We start from the raw sequence: 21,160 nt of genomic DNA, 5'->3' as shown, positions 1-21,160 counted from the left end.
ATAATAATAATAATAGGCATATGCATAGCGCCGTCTATCTAAACAACCGAGGCGCACAAGAAAAATAAAAAGAATGAGAGAGTTTGGATGAGTGTCATAGTGCCAAGTACAGGTATTGTTAAAAAAGATAAGACTTCAGCTTGGATTTAAAGGTCTCTAAGGGAGTTATGATTCTCAAATTAAATGGTAAATTATTCCAAAGACAAGGTGCTGCAGATGAAAAATCCCTTTCACCACAAGCTACTCGTGTATTTGGGATCTTAAGAAGATGCTGGTGTGATGATCTTAGACTACGAGCTGGTGTATAAGGCATAACAAGGCTTTGTAAAATATCTCCACTAACCCCCTCACCTGAAGGTGTTATTCTATTGAAACCATGCAATGTACTTTCCTATTGTAAATCTGGTGTATGTTTCATGTATTACATGTGGCAATATGTAATACCTTGTATGTATTAAAACATTTTATATTACGCAATAAAAAGTATAACTTTGTAATGATAGTGTTAAAAAAAGTTATTTAAAATAGCTTGGTAAATAATGTTGGTGTAATTGCGATAAAAAGGGGACGTTTCAGCCTGTTCTGTCGGTCAAACATTACACCAATAAATTAATGAATAAAAAAGTAAACTGTGTCCATAAATTTGTTTACATGTATATATTGATTTTTTTTTTAATCGCGTAGGTGGGGCTCGGTCTTTATCATAATGATGAAGCGAAGGCATCTACGTGAGAATTTCCTCAATATAATTTATTCGGATATTTCGAGAAAATTCTTCATTCCAACGACAATATCTCATGGGGGGGGGGGACGAAAATCTTGAATGTTGACTTTGGAGGTGTAGGGATGTCGCGTGGTCTGGTGGATTCGTCACCTGTCTGTGGACCACATGGTTCGCGGTTCAAGTCCCGCAGAGCCCCTTCTGACACCTTTGATAGATGTCTCTATTAAAATCTGATAGGTGCCCCTTTTCCTCCGACAAGTGCCCACTTTACTTTGTAATAAGTGCCCCTTTCCATTCTCACAATTGTCCCTATTCATCTCAGGTGAGTACCCATTGCCAGGTAAAAGAAGTGACCCTTACCATCTCTGATAAGTGTTCCTAAACCTGTTATAAGGGCCTCTTTTCCTTTCTATGCCCTCTTTTCATTTTTATAAGTGTCCCTTTTCATCTCAGATGAGTGTCCTTATTCAAATTGTAAAGGTATACAATTTAACCCTGTAATTAGTGCCCTTTTTATTTTGACACGCACCCCTTATCCTTTCTAGTTAGTGCCATTTTCCCTTTGATAATTGTACCTTTTTCTTTGTAATAGGTGCCCTTATTCTGTCCTCATAAGTACCTTTCCCGGCATCTCTGCTGACCGCTCCTTATCAGGTGCGAGAGGTGCCATACTTTCATCTCACATAATTCACCTGTTACTTTGAGTGCCCTTTTTTCTTTTCTAATAAAATAAATGTCCTTTTTCTTTGGATATGTGCCCATTTTTACATTCATCAAAAAATGTGCACCTAATTTAAAACGGCTATTAAAGACCAACTTTTCTTTAATTTCACTCAAATTTGATATAACTATGTTTTGGGGGGATAAAAGATCTTTTCGGTCTTTCCTAATTAGGTTGTGCACAAAAAATCCATCAAGATTGTTTTGTCCTCTTTTTCGCACTGCAACCTCACAAATCTTAATATGTTTGCTCGCTCATTTCACCCGCTGGCAAATAAACATTCAGACCATCACACACGAAACTCAAAGTATGATGATTAACAGTATCCTGGACAATGTAAAGAGAATAACAAACAAAATCATCCCTGATAAATCAACAACAACAAAAATCATATATATATACCAATGTCTAAAAATGCTATATTTTTCGCTTTGAGATTCCCCTTTGTAGGTGCCCCTTTTTCCAGAAAGTGCCTTTTTTTTGTTGGTCACCCCTCCCCACCTTTAAAGACCCCCGCTGCCCCTGACTGAAAAGACGGAAGTTCAGGAATCCTCTCTTTCCGACTGGTATTGAGATTACCAACTGACAGTCCTAATATGAAAATGAAAGGGATATATTTTACCTCAACTGAATACAATGGTGTTAGAGCCTACAACGAAAAAAATCTTTGATTTTACTCTATAGGCTCTCTCATATCCTCAATTCAATGTCAACGTACTATTGACTTTACAATTTCTACAAAATACCAATTGATTTAATACATTCTATGATTCATTTTTATTCAAAAGATCTCTGCCTGATTTCTGACAGTATATTTCGAGTACATATAACTGATATGTAAGATGAAATATGATTTTTTAAATTTTTAAAAAAATAAATTAAAAAAACTGAACCTTTTCAGCAGGTCTTTTGTAAGCATACCCTCTCTTTTTGTCGATTACAATTCGAATTTAGAAGAATCTAAGAAGAACCATATAATCCTCATCTTGTATGTCTTAATTAAAAAAACTATTGCAGATTTTCAAAATTCAGATTTCGCTGAAAATTGTGAAACCGAACTTGACAGAAAATCTTTAAATATTGACAAACATTGGTCATTAAACATTTCATAAGCCAAAGACCTTACATAAACATACAAAGCAACAAAGAAACTCAGTATTAAACAGAAACAGGGGCGTACGCAGGGGGGGGGGTTGGGGGTTCAAACCCCCCCCCCTTTGGTATTTTAATGTATGTAAACCCCCCTAAAAAAAACTAAACCCCCCCCCCCCCCCCCCCCCCCCCCCCCCATTTGGCTTTTTTTTTTTTTTTTTTTTTTTTTTTTTTTTATCAAAAAAAAAAAAAAAAAATATATATATACCCACGGCTAAACTAAATAAGATGACCTTACCCCCCCCCCAACGAAAAAAAATGTCAAATTTTGAAATTTTGAGACCAAAAAAAAAAAAGTGTCCCCCCCCCCCCCCCCCCCCCCCCCCCCCCCCCCCCCCCCCCCCCCCCCCCCCCCCCCCCCCCACTGAGCGACTTTTCGGCCGGCGCGATTTTCAAAATTTCGAGAGCAAAATATTTTAAAACCCCCCCCCCCCCCCCCTTGAAAAAATCCTGCGTACGCCCCTGAACAGAAAAGATTTACATCAGCTATGAGGGTTTATACCATGGTAACTGTTTGTCATGATGCACTATTTTACATTCCGCATAATGCAATATCAGGTGCGAGAGGTGCCATACTTTCATCTCACATAATTCACCTGTTACTTTGAGTGCCCTTTTTTCTTTTGTAATAAAATAAATGTCCTTTTTCTTTGGATATGTGCCCATTTTTACATTCATCAAAAAATGTGCACCTAATTTAAAACGGCTATTAAAGACCAACTTTTCTTTAATTTCACTCAAATTTGATATAACTATGTTTTTGGGGGATAAAAGATCTTTTCGGTCTTTCCTAATTAGGTTGTGCACAAAAAATCCATCAAGATTGTTTTGTCCTCTTTTTCGCACTGCAACCTCACAAATCTTAATATGTTTGCTCGCTCATTTCACTCGCTGGCAAATAAACATTCAGACCATCACACACCAAACTCAAAGTATGATGATTAACAGTATCCTGGACAATGTAAAGAGAATAACAAACAAAATCATCCCTGATAAATCAACAACAACAAAAATCATATATATATATATACCAATGTCTCAAAATGCTATATTTTTCGCTTTGAGATTCCCCTTTGTAGGTGCCCCTTTTTCCAGAAAGTGCCTTTTTTTTGTTGGTCACCCCTCCCCACCTTTAAAGACCCCCGCTGCCCCTGACTGAAAAGACGGAAGTTCAGGAATCCTCTCTTTCCGACTGGTATTGAGATTACCAACTGACAGTCCTAATATGAAAATGAAAGGGATATATTTTACCTCAACTGAATACAATGGTGTTAGAGCCTACAACGAAAAAAATCTTTGATTTTACTCTATAGGCTCTCTCATATCCTCAATTCAATGTCAACGTACTATTGACTTTACAATTTCTACAAAATACCAATTGATTTAATACATTCTATGATTCATTTTTATTCAAAAGATCTCTGCCTGATTTCTGACAGTATATTTCGAGTACATATAACTGATATGTAAGATGAAATATGATTTTTAAAATTTTTAAAAATAAATTAAAAAAACTGAACCTTTTCAGCAGGTCTTTTGTAAGCATACCCTCTCTTTTTGTCGATTACAATTCGAATTTAGAAGAATCTAAGAAGAACCATATAATCCTCATCTTGTATGTCTTAATTAAAAAAACTATTGCAGATTTTCAAAATTCAGATTTCGCTGAAAATTGTGAAACCGAACTTGACAGAAAATCTTTAAATATTGACAAACATTGGTCATTAAACATTTCATAAGCCATAGACCTTACATAAACATACAAAGCAACAAAGAAACTCAGTATTAAACAGAAACAGGGGCGTACGCAGGGGGGGGGGTTTGGGGGTTCAAACCCCCCCCCCTTTGGTATTTTAATGTATGTAAACCCCCCTAAAAAAACTAAAACCCCCCCCCCCCCCCCCCCCCATTTGGCTTTTTTTTTTTTTTTTTTTTTTTTTTTTTTTTTTTATTATCAAAAAAAAAAAAAAAAAAAATATATACCCACGGCTAACCTAAATAAGATGACCTTACCCCCCCCCCCCCAACGAAAAAAAATGTCAAATTTTGAAATTTTGAGACCAAAAAAAAAAAAAGTGTCCGCTTCCCCCCCCCCCCCCCCCCCCACTGAGCGACTTTTTGGCCGGCGCGATTTTCAAATTTTCGAGAGCAAAATATTTTAAAACCCCCCCCCCCCCCCTTCAAAAACTATACTATAATAATTATTCTTATTATCATTATCATTATAATTATTATTATTTTCTTTTGGAGATTATGATGATCGTTTATCAACATCGTCGTCATCACTATGATTATTTACCTCCACAGTGCATTCAGGAAAACACATAGAAAATATTCTTTCGCTTACAAATAGGATTTTCGTCTTTGGAAGGGATTTTTATTTGTTTATTTATTTATTATTTATTCGGCAATTCACAAAAAAATATAACAATGTAAACATAAGTAAACAAACATTAAGAGAAAGTCAATTATAAATGCACAATCTTCCTGGAGGTCCTCTGAGTGCATCAGTTGGTTGCCGGGGAAGAGGAAAGCAAACTAAATCACTGTAACCGTAATGGTCCCTCTTAATGGTCCCTCCCTATAACATTTCATAAACAAACCAGGTGACAAAAACAAAGCACAAGGAGGAAATCATATTAATATGTATGATGACACTACGTCATGACACGATCAATCAAATTATTTCATTGCCAAATATGGAAGCATGAACATAGACGGAAACGGTTACTTTTATTCTAAAATTAGACTGGGTAATATAGCAAATTTATTATTTGAAACTGTAAGTAGAAGATTCATGTCAACAATCCCAGGAAACAAAACTGGAGATTCAAGGTTTGTTTAAGGTCATTTCAGCGCGAGACACGGCAACGTTCATTTCTCTTCCAGTCTATGTTCATGAACATACATTTTGAAATACAATCATAAACGAATAGCATCTGTTACTGACATCAAACTCCGATCAATTTGTTGATTTAAAATGAAATTCGCCTCCGAGGAGACAGTGTTCATTACTATCATCATTGCAGCCATCGTGTCTTTGCAAGGGGGTAAGAATACTTAGAAACAATATCACGTTCGTCATAAAAACGCATCACATTTTTGTTCTGTTTTAATTTGTTTTGTGTGCTTTATTCAAGAACGATTGCATAGTTTCAGGGTACTTTTAATAGACAGACCGAATACCATGTTACAAACCTTGATGTATCCACTGTTACGGGCATTTGTTCTTTTTATTCTCAGTTTGATTATCTTTTTTCATCTTGGGAAACGGAGGTGCCGGGGACGCTGCAGCACCCTCTCTCATTTTTTGTTTATCGGGGGTGCACTTCATCCCCTGTATTGGATGGTGAATGGGTGCTGCTGCAACGGGAGCTGTCTACTGAGTTTGGAGTGAAAGGGCACCCAGAAATGTAAAGACCTTATTTTCGTGAAAAGCCATCTTTCAGCGCCCTGTTAAAATGGAGGGGGGGGGGATCAGTTGCAATTAGACGTACCATGGGGTGCTGTTAACTATATCTGCTGTTTCAACATTCCGCTGCGTCAGGTATTCAAATAGAATTGCGCGGAGGAATCAGCCGCCTTATAATTTCGAAACTGTCACTATCATATCATTATACAGTAAGAAGTCAGTCATCCTCTCCTGAATGGCACCGACTGGATGACGCAGTCTATCTAGTGGATAACATCACCCTAGAAGGGTACGATGAGGCGCAGGCTCGCTGTCGAGGTTACGGAGCGAATCTAGCAAGGATTGACTCAGACGAGATCCAGGTATTAAATCGATTCAAATAATGGTCAGCTAATAATCACAATAATTTGTTTAACTTGTAGCGTGATAGATATACAGTTTTAACTTGGTCTAGGTTGTGTTCATGTTTTTTCATTTAACATCTGCTTCCAGAGCAACAGTGTTGCTCTGGAAGCGTCACTTGCTGACGTAGAAATAGCTGCGTCGGCGGCTTACACTGTGACACAGTCTTTGACGCAAAATGACAGGGTGAGAATTATAGTAAACAATAAATGCAAAATGAACGGTACCCTGTTAATAATTGCCTTGTTACTAGGGCATGCGGTAATACGAGGATTGCGCAATATGAATTGCGTCATTACCTACGCTGAAAGAGCCCATGAAGGCAGATAGTGTATGGGCGAGTAATATAATGCCATCTATGCACGATTTTACTCCTTGAAGTCACCCTCATAGGAAGTCCAAACACTGCGCCAATCGATTACGCAATCTAACGTCAACAAAGACGCATCATGTCCAAGGAGTAATATACATTTAATAGAAAAACTTTTGTTAAATGTTTTTTTATCAATACCATGTTTTCTCAGTCCAATATAACTTTTCTTGGTGAATATTATTCCAGATAATTGGTCTTAGGAATGGGAATTAAGTCGAATGTTTTTTTTCTTCAATATCAATGTAGAATTTCTTGACATCCTTCATCCCTGTGCCCGATACTCGAGGAGAATGGTGCTTTTGGATTGGTTGCAATGACAGAGAGGTCGAGGGTCAATTCAGATGGCTTGACGGCACACCAGTGATGTAAGCACTATTATCACGATTTCGACATTAAAATAAGTGCATTTCTTTGATTAAATTGGTAGGACTAATTCAGTTCGTTTGACAATTATTGGTCATTAGACATTGGATATCTACATGTATGTGTAACAATGAATTTGTCAAAATTAATGAGGAATGCACGTTTCTAGATTTTTTTTTCTCTTATCCTCAAGCGAGGTTTTTATTTCCATAATAGCAATACATATTTACATTAATAACTCAATGATGGAATGAAACATAACATAGGCTAACATACGTTTCTAGATTGATCTCAATTAAAATACCATCAAACACAAAACTTTCCAAAATCGTTAAAACGTTTATGATTTTATTGTTATTTTTGTCCTATAAACTATTATTTAATCGGCATTATAAGATGGGAAGAAGAATCCCTACAATCTGATTGGTTAATTACAGTGGAGTTATTTTTACTGGATCGGGGATCGATACCACCGATATCCCTTGGTTTTTAATAATTCTTATATTTTTTTTATTTTGGGGGGGATTTTTTTTTTTTTGAAATAGTTATAATTATTTGTTTTCCTTGTTTTTTGATAATTTTGATAATTTTTTGATAATTTTTTTTTTCTATAATTTTTTTAAAAACATTTTTGTTTAATTTTTATTTTTTTAGAGTTTACAGTTTTATGTGCACTGAAAACTTTTTCAAATATTTTTTAAATGTCATGACAAGTTGCACGAAATCATGATTTTCGGTAATTACCGGAAAGCATGGCTGAGGCAAAACCATGCGTCCGGTAATTACCGGACATCATGATTTGCCATGCACCCGGTATATCTGCAAAGTAACGGATTTTGTTATATTTGACGATTTTGGGGGCCCCATTTTTTTAAAAACAGATGATGCACAGATTTCATTCGTGGGTCGGTGGAACTGTGTGCACGCGGAACCTTTGAATTCGGCCTAAAACCATTCAAAGGTACCTTGTGCACAGGGTGAATAGTCTACAAAACCATTAATAGTATTTGCTCACCTTCAAGCCTGGGTATTTCATTGTTATTGTAATTGTCATGCATTTGTTTTGTCTTTGTTTTATATTAGATACGATGGTTGGGCGCCAAAGGAACCGAACAATGATGCAGCTCCTGGAGATGAAAATTGTGCTTGCCTATTGGCGAGCACAATAACAAACAGACATGGAAAATGGAACGATTTGTACTCTACAGCTGACAGAAGCTTGATTTGCCAGAAAGGAATTTGTGAGTCAAATCACATTTATCAATATTCGATAAACACTGTTTATCGAATAGCAGAGTTATTTTTATTTGGTCGGGAGTGAATGCTTTTCCAAATTGCACTCAAAGAGATTCTATCATACATATAGTATGTCCTCCGGAGGAGGACTAGAGGGGAAGCTAAATTGTGACCTTTGACATTCTATAGGTTTGCATGGGATGCATTATTATTTGAACGATTTTGGAGGTCAATGTTTATTCATGAGCAACGCCTTACAAAAGACGCCAATTACTGTTTGTTGATTCGCCATCAATTAAATGTTTTACAGTTCTAATAACAATACATTATGGATAATTATAATGATAAAATCTGATAAACAACAATAATAATGGTATAAAGTAATAGTATTAATAACAAACAATAATGTCATGATAAAAAGTATTCGTAAAACTCAGTAGATACCTGTGCTTTCTAAAGCATGTTGATAATTGAATTAATCATATGGATTTCATTCTAAAATATTCAAATTTCTGGATTTATTAAAGAGAAGCAGGCACCCCCCCCCCCCCCTATTCATGCGTTATTTTCCTTGTCTCGATTTAATATGTTATGTTGCATTTAAAAAGGTCATAGGAGAAAAAAAATATGTTGATAAATGAGTTCATCAATGTTGATAATTTTTTGGTATTTTTTGTGTGTGTAAACCCCCCCTAAACCCCCCCCCCCCCCTTTTTGGATTTTTTTTTTTTTTTTTTTATTTATTAAAAATTTAAAAAAATTAAAATATTTCCATGGCTGACCTAAAAAAGTTGACCTTGCCCCCCCCCCCCTGTTACACCCTCAAATGTAATAACTCCCACAAATGTAATAACGCCCACAAATGTAATGTCGTGGTCGTGGTCGTGGTCGAGTGGTTTAAGGCGCTTGACTTGGAGATGCGAAGGTCGAGGGTTCGAATCCCGACACGGCACTAATATCCTTTGGCAAGATATTAACCTGCACTTGCTACTCTCCACCCAGGTGTTAAATGGGTACCCGGTAGGATGCGACCGTCATTGTTGGTCAAACAGTTTTTGAGCGTCACGTAACGCCTGGCTGGAATGCTCCCCAGGGAGTGGAGATTGTGCACACATTGTGTGCAGGCAAGCACTGAATCCAATGACCGGGGTAATAGTATATTTGTAAAGCGCTTAGAGACATTTGTATTAAGCGCTATATAAATTAAATATTATTAAAATATTATTAATAACACTTTACCCACAAATGTAACAACACCCACAAATGTAATAACACTTTACCCACAAATGTAATAATTTCACCTACAAATGTAATAACCACTTTACCCACAAATGTAATAATTTTGAATCACCCACAAATGTAATAATGACTTTACCCACAAATGTAATAAATTTGAAGTGATATTTTGAATCACCCACAAATGTAATAATGACTTTACCCACAAATGTAATAAATTTGAAGGGATATTTTGTCGAATTTAAAACTAAAACCCTGTAATAAAGCATGGGTTTAGAGCGTAGTTTTTCTTCCAGACCCGGTTATTTCAAAACTTTTTAAAAATCTTCAAAACTAAGACCCCATCATCTTATTCCTGCAGATGAACATAAATATTGAGCGTAGTCTCTCCTCCAGACCCAGTTTTTCAAAAGTTAAAAAACAAACAAAAAACAAAACAAAACAAAACAACAAAAAAAACTTTTAAACTAAGACCCCTCCATCTTCCAAATTTAGACCCGGTAATAAAGCATGGGATTAGAACGTAGTCTTTACTTCAGACTCGGTTATTTTAAAAAAAAAATCTTCAAACTAAGACCTCACCATCTCATTCCTGTGGAATAACATGGGTATAGAGCGTAGTCTTTCCTCCAGACCCGGTTATTTCAAAGGAAATAGAAATTTAAACAAATCTTCGAAACTAAGACCCACCATCTTATTCCTCTTTTTTTTCATTTAAAAATAAATTACATTATTACGTATGTGGATACAACACGTCACAAATAAATGATTGGTCGGCGGTCACACGAACTGACGAATCAGTCAAAATGGTCCATATATATAACACACAGAGGAGGGACCGATTCGATGGTTCGTTGACCGTCGACGATTTCTTAATCATGTAAATATTCTAACGCCCACAAATATCCTGAAATTCATTGTTCGTAGAAAAAAAAGTAATTGAATAAATGACCTTAAATGTATTTAAATATTGACGCTGATTGTTTTATGCATGTGATTATGAAATATGTTCACGATATGTAACATATATTTATATATATATATGTACGCTATTAGTGAAATTAAAACGTTGGATTGCGATGTTATATTTTCATGAGTGCGTGAATGAATTACCTTTCTTCATGTGATGAACGTATCAATTACTTATACTGAAGACTACCAATTGGTACGCGGTACACGGTGTGAATTCATGAGAACGAAATTTATTCAAAGGCAAATACAAACAAAACACATTTATATTACAGTTTTCCCTACTTCTGAAACACTCAAGCAGCTATATAAACAAGAACAAGTCTGAAATGATAATCGGTTAACAAGCAAATAACAACGCATACTTTCATATAACAAATCATAAATAGCTGTATAACGAGATCGCGCGAAAAAATATTTGCATGTTTTGAATGAACGATTGCAGAACCCTTTGACTGATAAAATATCTATATACTCTCTCAATCAATGTGAGTAAATTGCAAAGGTTATGGTTTTATAGTATTAAATGCAATGATGGATACATAGATTTTGTAAGATAGAAAGTATTTTATTCCAAACGAATGAAGAGGTTGTTTCATTAATATACAGACGGTAACAGAACCAAAATAATTATTACGTATAAAAAGGTGGAGTAACTCACATGTCTGTTACAAGCAAACAAGGTTATAATTTGGGCAATATTGAACCTGATAACATCAACTGAACTTGATATAAAACGCAAACAACCTAACACGTGACAATTCTTCTAAGCTAGGAAAAACAAGAGAACAAGATGCCGAAATACTAAATGTACCTGGCTTTCTGTAACTTAGTATTCGTCCATATAAAACTACTTAACACGTACAACTCCAAAAGTTTTTCAGTAATACTTTTCAGATGCTTTAAGAGTAGACGGAGTTGAAATGAAATATGACTGATCAAAAGGAAATAATTATTTTAATTATACAATGAGATAAAGAATATTAACAACCTTTACCTGATCTCTGTTGAAGAGTTTGGCGTTTGCCACTTTTGAGCCATTTTTCAACCTTAAACAGAAATCTGATTAAAGACATACATTGTAAATGCAAAACAAACCATACACTTGTATAAGGATTATAAAAACATGAATATGTTAGTGATTTTAAAAAGCAATAGAGGCATGTAGTTTCCAGATATTTGCTTTAACACTGAGATAACATATTTTATGATATATAGTTCACTCATATGACACATAAATTTTCTTTACAACGGTTTATACACTTATAGTGTAGACAAAAAATCACACATGATTGGTCTGTAATATACTACGTGAGGATTAACCCGTTTAATGCATAATTGTTAGTTTGTTTTTGTTTGTGCGATCTTTTTCAATGAAGATCTTCTAAACACACCAAAAACTTAAGTTTATCCTAATCGAAATAGTGTAACTTTATAACGAAATGGAACTTTCGAAAATAACATGACAAGATTGTACGCTAATTGACTAACTTATGATTTGTTATATGAAAGTATGCGTTCTTATTTGCTTGTTAACCGATTATCATTTCAGGCTTGTTCTTGTTTATATAGCTGCTTGAGTGTTTCAGAACTTAGTAGGGAAAACTGTAATATAAATGTGGTTTGTTTGTATTTGCCTTTGAATAAATTTCGTTCTCATGAATTCACACCGTGAAATGCGTACCAATTGGTAGTCTTCAGTATATGTAATTAATAAGTTCATCACATGAAGAAAGGTAATTCATTCACGCACTCATGAAAATATAACATCGCAATCCAACGTTTTAATTTCACTAATAGCGTACATATATATATAAATATATTTTACATATCGTGAACATATTTCATAATCACATGCATAAAACAATCAGCGTCAATATTTAAATACATTTAAGGTCACTTATTCAATTACTTTTTTTTCTACGAACAATGAATTTCAGGATATTTGTGGGCGTTAGAATATTTACATGATTAAGAAATCGTCGACGGTCAACGAACCATCAAATCGGTCCCTCCTCTGTGTGTTATATATTTATGGACCATTTTGACTGATTCGTCAGTTCGTGTGACCGCCGACCAATCATTTATTTGTGACGTGTTGTATCCACATATGTAATAATGTAATTTATTTTTAAATGAAAAAAAGAGGATTAAGATGGTGGGTCTTAGTTTCGAAGATTTGTTTAAATTTCTATTTCCTTTGAAATAACCGGGTCTGGAGGAAAGACTACGCTCTATACCCATGTTATTCCACAGGAATGAGATGGTGAGGTCTTCGTTTGAAGATTTTTTTTTTTTAAATAACCGAGTCTGAAGTAAGACTACGTTCTAATCCCATGCTTTATTACCGGGTCGCGCATATTTTTTGTATACAACTGTTTAGCCATTTTCGCGAACAAATTCCAAGAAGTGCTCTGGTGAAAGAGTCCAAGTCGTCAGCGCACTATGTGCAAGCACGTACACCCAGGGAAGGGAAAATGATAGAAAGGGGAAAACAAGGATGGTGAAGAGGATATGGAGAAGGAAAAACAAGAAAATACATAAGGAAAGAGAAGAGAATAAGTCAAAGGAAGAACATAGAAATACATAATTAAAGAGCTATAAGAGGATCATAGATCTAGACTAAGGAAAAACAGGGGCATAAAGAAGGAGAAATGAAATCTATCAGATTAAAACAAAAAAATAGATGACGAAGGGAAAAGGATAGATTGAAGGAGAAAAAAGAAATACATGACAAAAGAGAAGAGGATAGATTTAAGGAGAATACAGAAATAAATAATGAAAGAGAAGAGAGGATAGATTTAACCCGAAACAAACGATCGAGTATGTCATATGTGCAGCTCCAGCAATCCAACACTGCTAAGGGTAACGCTAAACTCTGTCTCTAGTCGTTTGCACAGTATATTTGACTGAAGTGGCTAAACAGTTGTGTAAAAAAAAATATGCGCTACTGGGTCTTAATTTGGAAGATGGAGGGGTCTTAGTTTAAAAGGTTTTTTTGTTGTTTTGTTTTGTTTTTTTGTTTGTTTTTTAACTTTTGAAAACCGGGTCTGGAGGAAAGACTACGCTCAATACTTATGTTCTTCCACAGGAATAAGATGATGGGGTCTTAGTTTTGAAGATTTTTAAAAAGTTTTGAAATAACCGGGTCTGGAAGAAAAACTACGCTCTAAACCCATGCTTTATTACCGGGTCTTAGTTTGGAAGATGGTGGGGTCTTAGTTTTGAAGATTTTTTAATTTTTTTTTAAATAACCGGGTCTGGAGCAAAGACTGCGCGCTATACCCATGCTATATTACAGGGTTTTAGTTTTAAATTCGACAAAATATCCCTTCAAATTTATTACATTTGTGGGTAAAGTCATTATTACATTTGTGGGTGATTCAAAATATCACTTCAAATTTATTACATTTGTGGGTAAAGTGGTTATTACATTTGTGGGTGAAATTATTACATTTGTGGGTAAAGTGTTATTACACTTGTGGGTGTTGTTCCATTTGTGGGTAAAGTGTTATTACATTTGTGGGCGTTGTTACATTTGTGGGAGTTATTACATTTGAGGGTGTAACACCCCCCCCCCCCCCCCAACGGAGCAAAATGTCAAATTTTCAAATTTCGAGACCAAAAAAAAAAAAAAATGACCTCTTACCCCCCCCCCCCCCCCCCCCCGCTTATTCAGCGGCTGGCTGAGTCGTTACGAAATTTTTGGCCCGATTTATAAATGTTAAACCCGCCCCCCCCCCCCCCCCCTTCAAAAAATCCTGCGTACGCGCCTGGGGCGAACTATAATATTAATTGAAAAAAGAGACATTTTCCCGAAAAATAATAGGCACTCGATAACCCTAAAATGTTTCTGGCCATTTCGTCATGCCTAATTATGAATTACTATGTGATTGTAAGATCCTGAGGACAAATACAAAGACATTCCCGCAGAAACGTCAAATGCATCATCAAGCCACGCGACAGTATTAACTTTTTTGAGGGGCGTAGCCCAGCAAGCGTGGGATCTGTGAAAATGGATGGTTATTATCATTTGTTCGCCAATATAGATATTTTCAGAAAAACCGGAGGCTGGCACATTAATAAATAGAGGTGTATTCATGTTTTGAAATGCTATGTTAGTTGGGTTAGAGTGGGCCTTTAAGTCTCGTGTGCAGTATTTATGTATTTATGAACATTTTATCATTTACTGTCATATATATGTTGCTAGATTTGGTATTTTATTGCCTTTCTACCACTCCCATTCTTTCTTGTATCTCATCCTACAGATAATTTCCATCTCATGACCCTTCGAACTAATCCCGGTTTCGCTAGTGTCTACTGCGCCGTCGACGTCGAAATCGAAGGAGAAACACTGTCTCCTGATAACGTCACGCTATCCATCGGTCAAAATCTCTCCTCATCGAAACCGATTTCCTTCTCATCGACGAGTCTTGACGGTGAATTCCGTAATAATAGTTTCCTTCTTGACGACGTGAACGAAGATGACCAAATCTTCTGCTACGCAGGTGAACTGCCAGACAAAGATGGATCATTTTCACTGGCTACTTTTTCTCCTGTATTAGATTTTTACGGTAATATTTAGTTCAAACCAATTCTCACCATATTTAAACTGATTTAGTGATTTTGTATATTAAATGTAAATAGTGAATAACAACATACACAATGAATATGCATGAACGTCATCCGAAATACCTACTTAAGAATGCAACGTATTTGGAGCTTTAATAAGTCAATTTAGAATAGGCCCTAAGATTTTTGATTACAGATTGAGTATATTTTAACTTGTTTTATTTGTTGGTTTCGTTGCTGGTGTGTTTTTCTCATAACATATAGGTACTGTACACATATTAACTTGATAGCTTTATCATTTCCAGCTTTACCAGAGCTACCATCCGGCCCAACAGTCGGAGAGATCAGCTCGTCATCATCAGTCACTGTCTCCTGGAGCTCTTGGATACCTTTTATGGACTCTGGCGACGGACCAGTTGTTGCTTACCTTATCTATCAGCAAACTATGGGAGAGGAATGGATAGTGGTTGGTAGCATCGACTCTAGTTTGGGAGATGGCGATCTTCAACGAATAATGGAATTTGTATTGACTGATTTAGAACTAGGAACAGAATACAATGTTAGTGTATCTGCCGTCAGAGAAGGTCCCGGCGGAGAAGGACCAAGAAGTCCACTTGTGACTGTTACGACTCCTACCCTTGGTGAGTCGTGATTAGATCAATATTGATTAGGATTTCGTATACAGATGTAAATAGAAGCGTCCAACCATCAGCTAAACACACATTAGTCACAGCCTCAAAATTCCTATGTCGGTTGGTGGATTTTGTGGTTAATCCTGCGTCCAATTGACATAAGCCATTGATCTAACACTATTGCCCCTACAACCGACCGAACCCTTTGTCCTGACCAAGGAGCCGGATCGAGGAGGAGGGCTGGTAGGATTTTTAAATAATTTTATCGGGTAAAAATGCCGGATCCGTCACTGATTATTGACTACGATGTTGCAATTGCTCCTACGGTTACCCTCGCCCCCTATGACAATCATGGATTTGTCCTTGATCATTGTACAGAACACCTTAATCTGATCCAAGCACTATCCTGCTCACCATTATTATGCACAGTCTAGGATCTATGACCAAGGGAACCAAAAGGACATAGGGCCACTGATATAAAATGTCTCTATGAAAATGTATAACATTCTTTGTTGTAGCAATAGGTCTATTCTGCAACTATTAATAAACTAATACATCTTCGCGATCAACGCTTATATGTTCAATGTTGCAGAGAGTCAGCACCTAAGGGAAACTACTGCTGTTTGGATGATGATTTTATTGGTGATATCACTCTTGGGGAACATCATACTTGCTATTGCCATGGTGATTGTATGGTAAGAATCAAATCATTTTAATATCTCGCATAAGAGTAATGCCCTTTTCGAAAACGTTTTGAATGCAGAATGTGGATAGTTTTTTTAATTGTCTAAATCCTAATTTTAACTACTGTAGTTTATACAACAGAGCTGTCTCCAATCTATTCCCCTTGTACAGCCTGCATTACAAAAATACATTTTGGGGTAAAAGAGTAACAAAAATCATGTTTATCATAAACCTGAATACTTGGATATTTAAGTTTTAAGTAAAGTACCATTCTTGTATTTCCTCAAAGACCTTAAAATGTGAATTTTCTTACACCTCTTTCTTTACACTGCATAGTATTTGAAAATTCCGAATATGATATTAATAGTGATGGTAATAATGTTGGTAATGACGAGGATAATGATAATGATAATGATAATGATGATTAACAACTATTTCTGTCTGTCATTTCTAAATCGACTATGCAGCAAGAGGAAGCAGAAGAAGGAGGACATTACTCGTGTACGTGTTGACCCAGGAGAGGCAGGCGATCCACAGAACCTTGATTACGAGCTGCCTCAACAGAGTGCAGTCAGGCAACATGCCTACCAGGGCCTCAAAGGAACGGGGATCGACAACATCCAAGAAGGGGTTTACGATGACATCGCTGATCCAGAGAAATTGGAATACGTCAATATTTCATCTCAAGTTCGAAAGAAGTTATTCCCGTTGAACGTAAGGCGTCATGTAGAGACCCCGGACTGCGTCAACGACACGCGTGACCTTTAACATGCAATAAGTGACATCGCACAAGGAATGGATGTAGAGCTATATCACATTGGGCTGCAAAAGCTTGCAACTTGTTTCAGACACAACATTTAGAGATGATACTAGAATTAGCAACAATTTTTACTTGGAATCACACTAAATTGGTACTTACGACACAGTATGTCGCACGAACTCCCCACAACATTTGGGTAAAAAATTTGCCTCGAGTTCGCAAACTGCATTTCCATAATTTTATTAAACTAATTTATTTTCACTGGCTACCTGCCGTAGCAACAAACAACAAACTCCATTTCGTTGACGATCAGCCATGCATGAAGTATTTCGTCTTCTTTGTTGTTAGGGCAGACAGCCAGTGGAACGGATTCTTTTAATAAATTATGGAAATGCAAGCATTGCTTTAAACAAATAGAACCTTATTACTTCTCGCTCATTTTTTCCTGATTGAGGTGTCATATAAAAAGGCAGAAAATGAACTTTCTAGAAATGGGATTTGTCCTTGAAATTAAGATACCATTCGCCAAATGATTTTTTGGTACACTTTCTTTAAATTGCTTTTAATCACTCATGCGTGAAATATGTATCATATGAGTTGCTTTACAAAATATGTGTCATTTATTAATCAAACATGTAATTGTGATTAAGTTACGATAAAACATGGATAATTCTCAGTTTCTTTTTTCTGGGACGCACTGTATATTCATTCATGCGCAGAGTGTTATACGTGGATGTATACGCGGATCCAGCCGGCGGCAAGATAGGGGGTCACAAAAAGGGGCACTTCGTGCGTAAATGTGAAAATCGCGCCGGCCGATTTTTGCTCGGGGGGGGGGGGAGAAGGGGGAGGGGTAGTGAGCACTAATTTGTTTGGTTTTGCTCAATTGGGAGGACAATGCTACTTTTTTTTTTACTCAACATCCGCCCCCCCCCCCCCTTGAGCGCCAAGAGAGGGGGCCCATCTTCTTTTTTTTGTTTAAAAAAGGGTGTTTTTACTTGTTTTTTGCCAGGGGGTCCGGCCCCCTTCCTGGATCCGCCATTGTGATGTATCCCCACCCCCATGCTTATGATAGTTGGCCTCTGCATTTATCTTGATTCTTTGACTTTCCTCCATACTCAATTATACATGTATATAAGCATTCTTTTTATTGGAGGGGGGTATATTTCATTCGTTACTTTTTATGTAATTCAATTATATTATATACTGTTATTGTTTTTTGAATATTTTGTATTTGATTTTTCAATAAATGTAGAAACATGTGCTAAAAAAAATATGTATCATGGTTTAATTTAACGTGTGCGTGCGTGCGTGTGTGTGAGGAGAGTAAACAGGAATTCAATTTCCTAAAAATCCCGCATGCCCCCATATTTATCAATGGAGGATGTTTATAATAGCGATACGCGAATATCGTTGATATATTTTGAGAGGATGGGAAAGCGTGTGTGTTTGTTATTATAGTGGTGAGAAGACATTAGCCCCTGAACACTGGCGTATTGATAAGGGGAGGGTAGATGCACCCCAAATAAAATTCAAACGTGGTTTATTTCTTATTCGATACCAGTAATTTACAAATGTTGCTGAAATGACACGATTTTCCGGGACTTTTTTTCTATTTCTTTTGTAAAACATTCTTTTGTATGCGTTTGTTGAAAAATTACAAATTCCTATATTCATAGTCAGGCAAAACTTATGCTGAATAAATTGAAATTGAAATTGAAATTGAAAATGAAAGAAAGAGAGAAAGGATGAGTGACCTGCTAGTGTCACCAGGCGCGGATCCCGGCTTTCTAAGGTGTGGGAGCCCAAATTTGAAATTTAGTGTGCTGAAATATGAAAATCGTGCCGGCCAATATTTTGCTCATGGGGGGGGGGGGGGGGGGGGGGGGGGGGGGGGAGGGGGGGGGGGTAATGAGCACTATTCTTTTTTTGGTCCTCGAAAATTTGAAAAATTGCCTAAGCGCCATGGGGGGACCCATCTAAAAAAAAACGATAAAATTAGCGTAACAAAATGTACAAATACACATTTTTTTTCCAAGGGGGGGGGGGCCGGGCCCCCACTCCTGGATCCGCCACTGAGTGTCACAAATGAGGTATCAAAATATGCTCATCTGACCATAATCAAATGCCTCAAAGCCCCGAGCTAACGGGGGGCTCCACCCCTGGATGCTCATCTGACCGTAATTAAAAACCTAAAACTGATGAGCTTCCGAGGGCTCTACCCCCTGGACCCCACCAATTAAGGGTCCTAGCCTAGGACGGGCTCCTAAATGCTCATCTGTCCATGATTAAATGCCTTAAACCCTTGAGCTTTATGGGGCTCAGCTCCCTGAACACCACGCCAATTATTGACCCGCCATTGTCACAAATACGGTATCTAAATATGCTTATCTGATCGTAATTTAATTACAAAAACCTCTGAGCTTCGCTGGCTTCATTCTACCTGATCGTTAATACTCCACTTTGAAAAACGTTTCGCGGGCCTGCATGTAACATGTAAGAGTGGTGGTGTTGCAAATTTTTCTTCTGCCCCCAAACGTTTTTGCTCATTACGCCACTGCCCCCTGAATGGTGAGGCGCCGGAATATTCCCCCCCCCCCCCCAAAAAAAAAGGAGAATTTTTTTGTTATAATAATAATAATAATAAGAATAAAAGTTATTAAAAAAATGCCTCAAACTGCTTCCAGCAAGCCTGGGTGTCGCCGTAGTCTAGTGTATACGTCATCGGACTGAGGCAGGGGCGGCCGAGCGACATCCAAAGTGGGGGGCACCAAGAAAAAGGGCACTTTCTGGATAAAAATAAAAGGGCACCTACAAAGGGAAATCTCAAAGCGAAAATATACAATTTTTTAGACATTGGTATACCCCTACATTGTAATTACAATTATCAGGGATGATTTCAATATTTGTTTCACTTTATACACCATACAAGATATTGCTTAAACATCATGCTTTGCAGTTGGGTCTGATTGTCTAAAAAATAGTTTGCGAGCGAGGAAAAAAATTTAAGATGTATGAGATCACAGTGCGAAAAACTTCATCTTATAAAGAGGAAAAACCCAACCCTAACGGGGTATAAGCACAATCTCATAACGGAAGACTGAAAAAACATTGATAAGTAACATAAGTATATCATCTATAGATGCGTGCGAGCGTAGCGAGTGAGCTTTGGGATAAATTGCTTTAAGTCGCTTGAAATTAGCTAGGGCGCGTTTAATAATGAGAGGACTAGGGGACACTTATCAGGAAAGAAAAGGAGCATGTGCCAAAATACAAAGAGTAATTATCAGAGGTGAAAATGGGGCAATTCTTACACCTTCAAAAAGAGGCACTCACCAGGGATTTTTAAAAAAAAGTCAGTCAGGAGAATAGGAAATGGGCATTTGTCGACGGAAAAGGGGCCCCGATCAGATTTTAATAGGGGCATTTATAAGATATTATTGTATATTGTTAAAAAGGGAAATTATCAGAGGTGAAAAGAGGCACGTATTGCACCTGAAAAAGGGCAATGACCAGATATGAAAAGGGGCACTTATGTGAATGAAAAAGAGGCACTTGTAATAAATGAAAATGTTATTAGTTAAAAGAAAATTGGCACTTATGGGAAGGGGCTCTTTTTTAATGGGGCACTTTTCATTAGGAAAAGGGGCACTTATCAGAAAAGAAAAAGGGCACAAATATAAGGTGAGCTTTTCCGAGTTAAAAGGGGGGTAGTTATTAAAAGGGGAAGGGGCACTTGTGAAAGTAAAAGAGGCACGTACCTCTCAGATTTAAATAGGACAATTATCAGAGGTGAAGGGGACTTATCAAAATTGAAAAAAGGCACGTCTCGTACCTAACTAGGGGCACTTACTAGAGATTAAGAAGGCACTTATGAGAATGGAAAATAGACACTTGTTGCAAAGGAAAATGGGAACTTGTCGA

The 21,160-nt window shown here is 36.9% G+C and overlaps 2 protein-coding genes across 2 annotated transcripts; both read left to right on the top strand.

The window, feature by feature from the left end:
- Positions 1 to 5,577: 5,577 nt before the first annotated feature.
- LOC115928769 lies at positions 5,578 to 15,812 on the top strand. The gene is made up of 7 exons (XM_030996658.1): positions 5,578 to 5,647; positions 6,220 to 6,371; positions 6,502 to 6,597; positions 7,031 to 7,149; positions 8,231 to 8,289; positions 14,857 to 15,162; positions 15,466 to 15,812. Exons 1-7 carry the CDS (start codon positions 5,578 to 5,580, stop codon positions 15,810 to 15,812), a joined length of 1,149 nt encoding a protein of 382 aa, XP_030852518.1.
- Positions 15,813 to 16,330: 518 nt separating this feature from the next.
- On the top strand, positions 16,331 to 17,802 carry LOC115928901. The gene is made up of 2 exons (XM_030996970.1): positions 16,331 to 16,487; positions 16,944 to 17,802. Exons 1-2 carry the CDS (start codon positions 16,369 to 16,371, stop codon positions 17,242 to 17,244), a joined length of 420 nt encoding a protein of 139 aa, XP_030852830.1. The 5' UTR covers positions 16,331 to 16,368; the 3' UTR covers positions 17,245 to 17,802.
- Positions 17,803 to 21,160: the final 3,358 nt, after the last annotated feature.

The sequence above is a fragment of the Strongylocentrotus purpuratus genome, unplaced genomic scaffold (genome assembly GCF_000002235.5).
Source record: "Strongylocentrotus purpuratus isolate Spur 01 unplaced genomic scaffold, Spur_5.0 spur5_scaffold_3, whole genome shotgun sequence".
NCBI lineage: Eukaryota > Metazoa > Echinodermata > Echinoidea > Camarodonta > Strongylocentrotidae > Strongylocentrotus > Strongylocentrotus purpuratus.
Note: the sequence above shows the minus strand (reverse complement) of the source record. Positions and strands in the feature narration are given on the sequence as shown.

Coding starts and splice junctions, on each gene's coding strand:
- LOC115928769 (XM_030996658.1), top strand. CDS start 5,578: ATGAAATTCGCCTCCGAGGAGACAGTGTTCATTACTATCATCATTGCA. Junction 8,290..14,856: donor AGCTCCTGGAGATGAAAATT/GTGCTTGCCTAT, acceptor CTCATCCTACAG/ATAATTTCCATCTCATGACC. Junction 15,163..15,465: donor TCCTGTATTAGATTTTTACG/GTAATATTTAGT, acceptor TATCATTTCCAG/CTTTACCAGAGCTACCATCC.
- LOC115928901 (XM_030996970.1), top strand. CDS start 16,369: ATGTTCAATGTTGCAGAGAGTCAGCACCTAAGGGAAACTACTGCTGTT. Junction 16,488..16,943: donor ATTGCCATGGTGATTGTATG/GTAAGAATCAAA, acceptor TCGACTATGCAG/CAAGAGGAAGCAGAAGAAGG.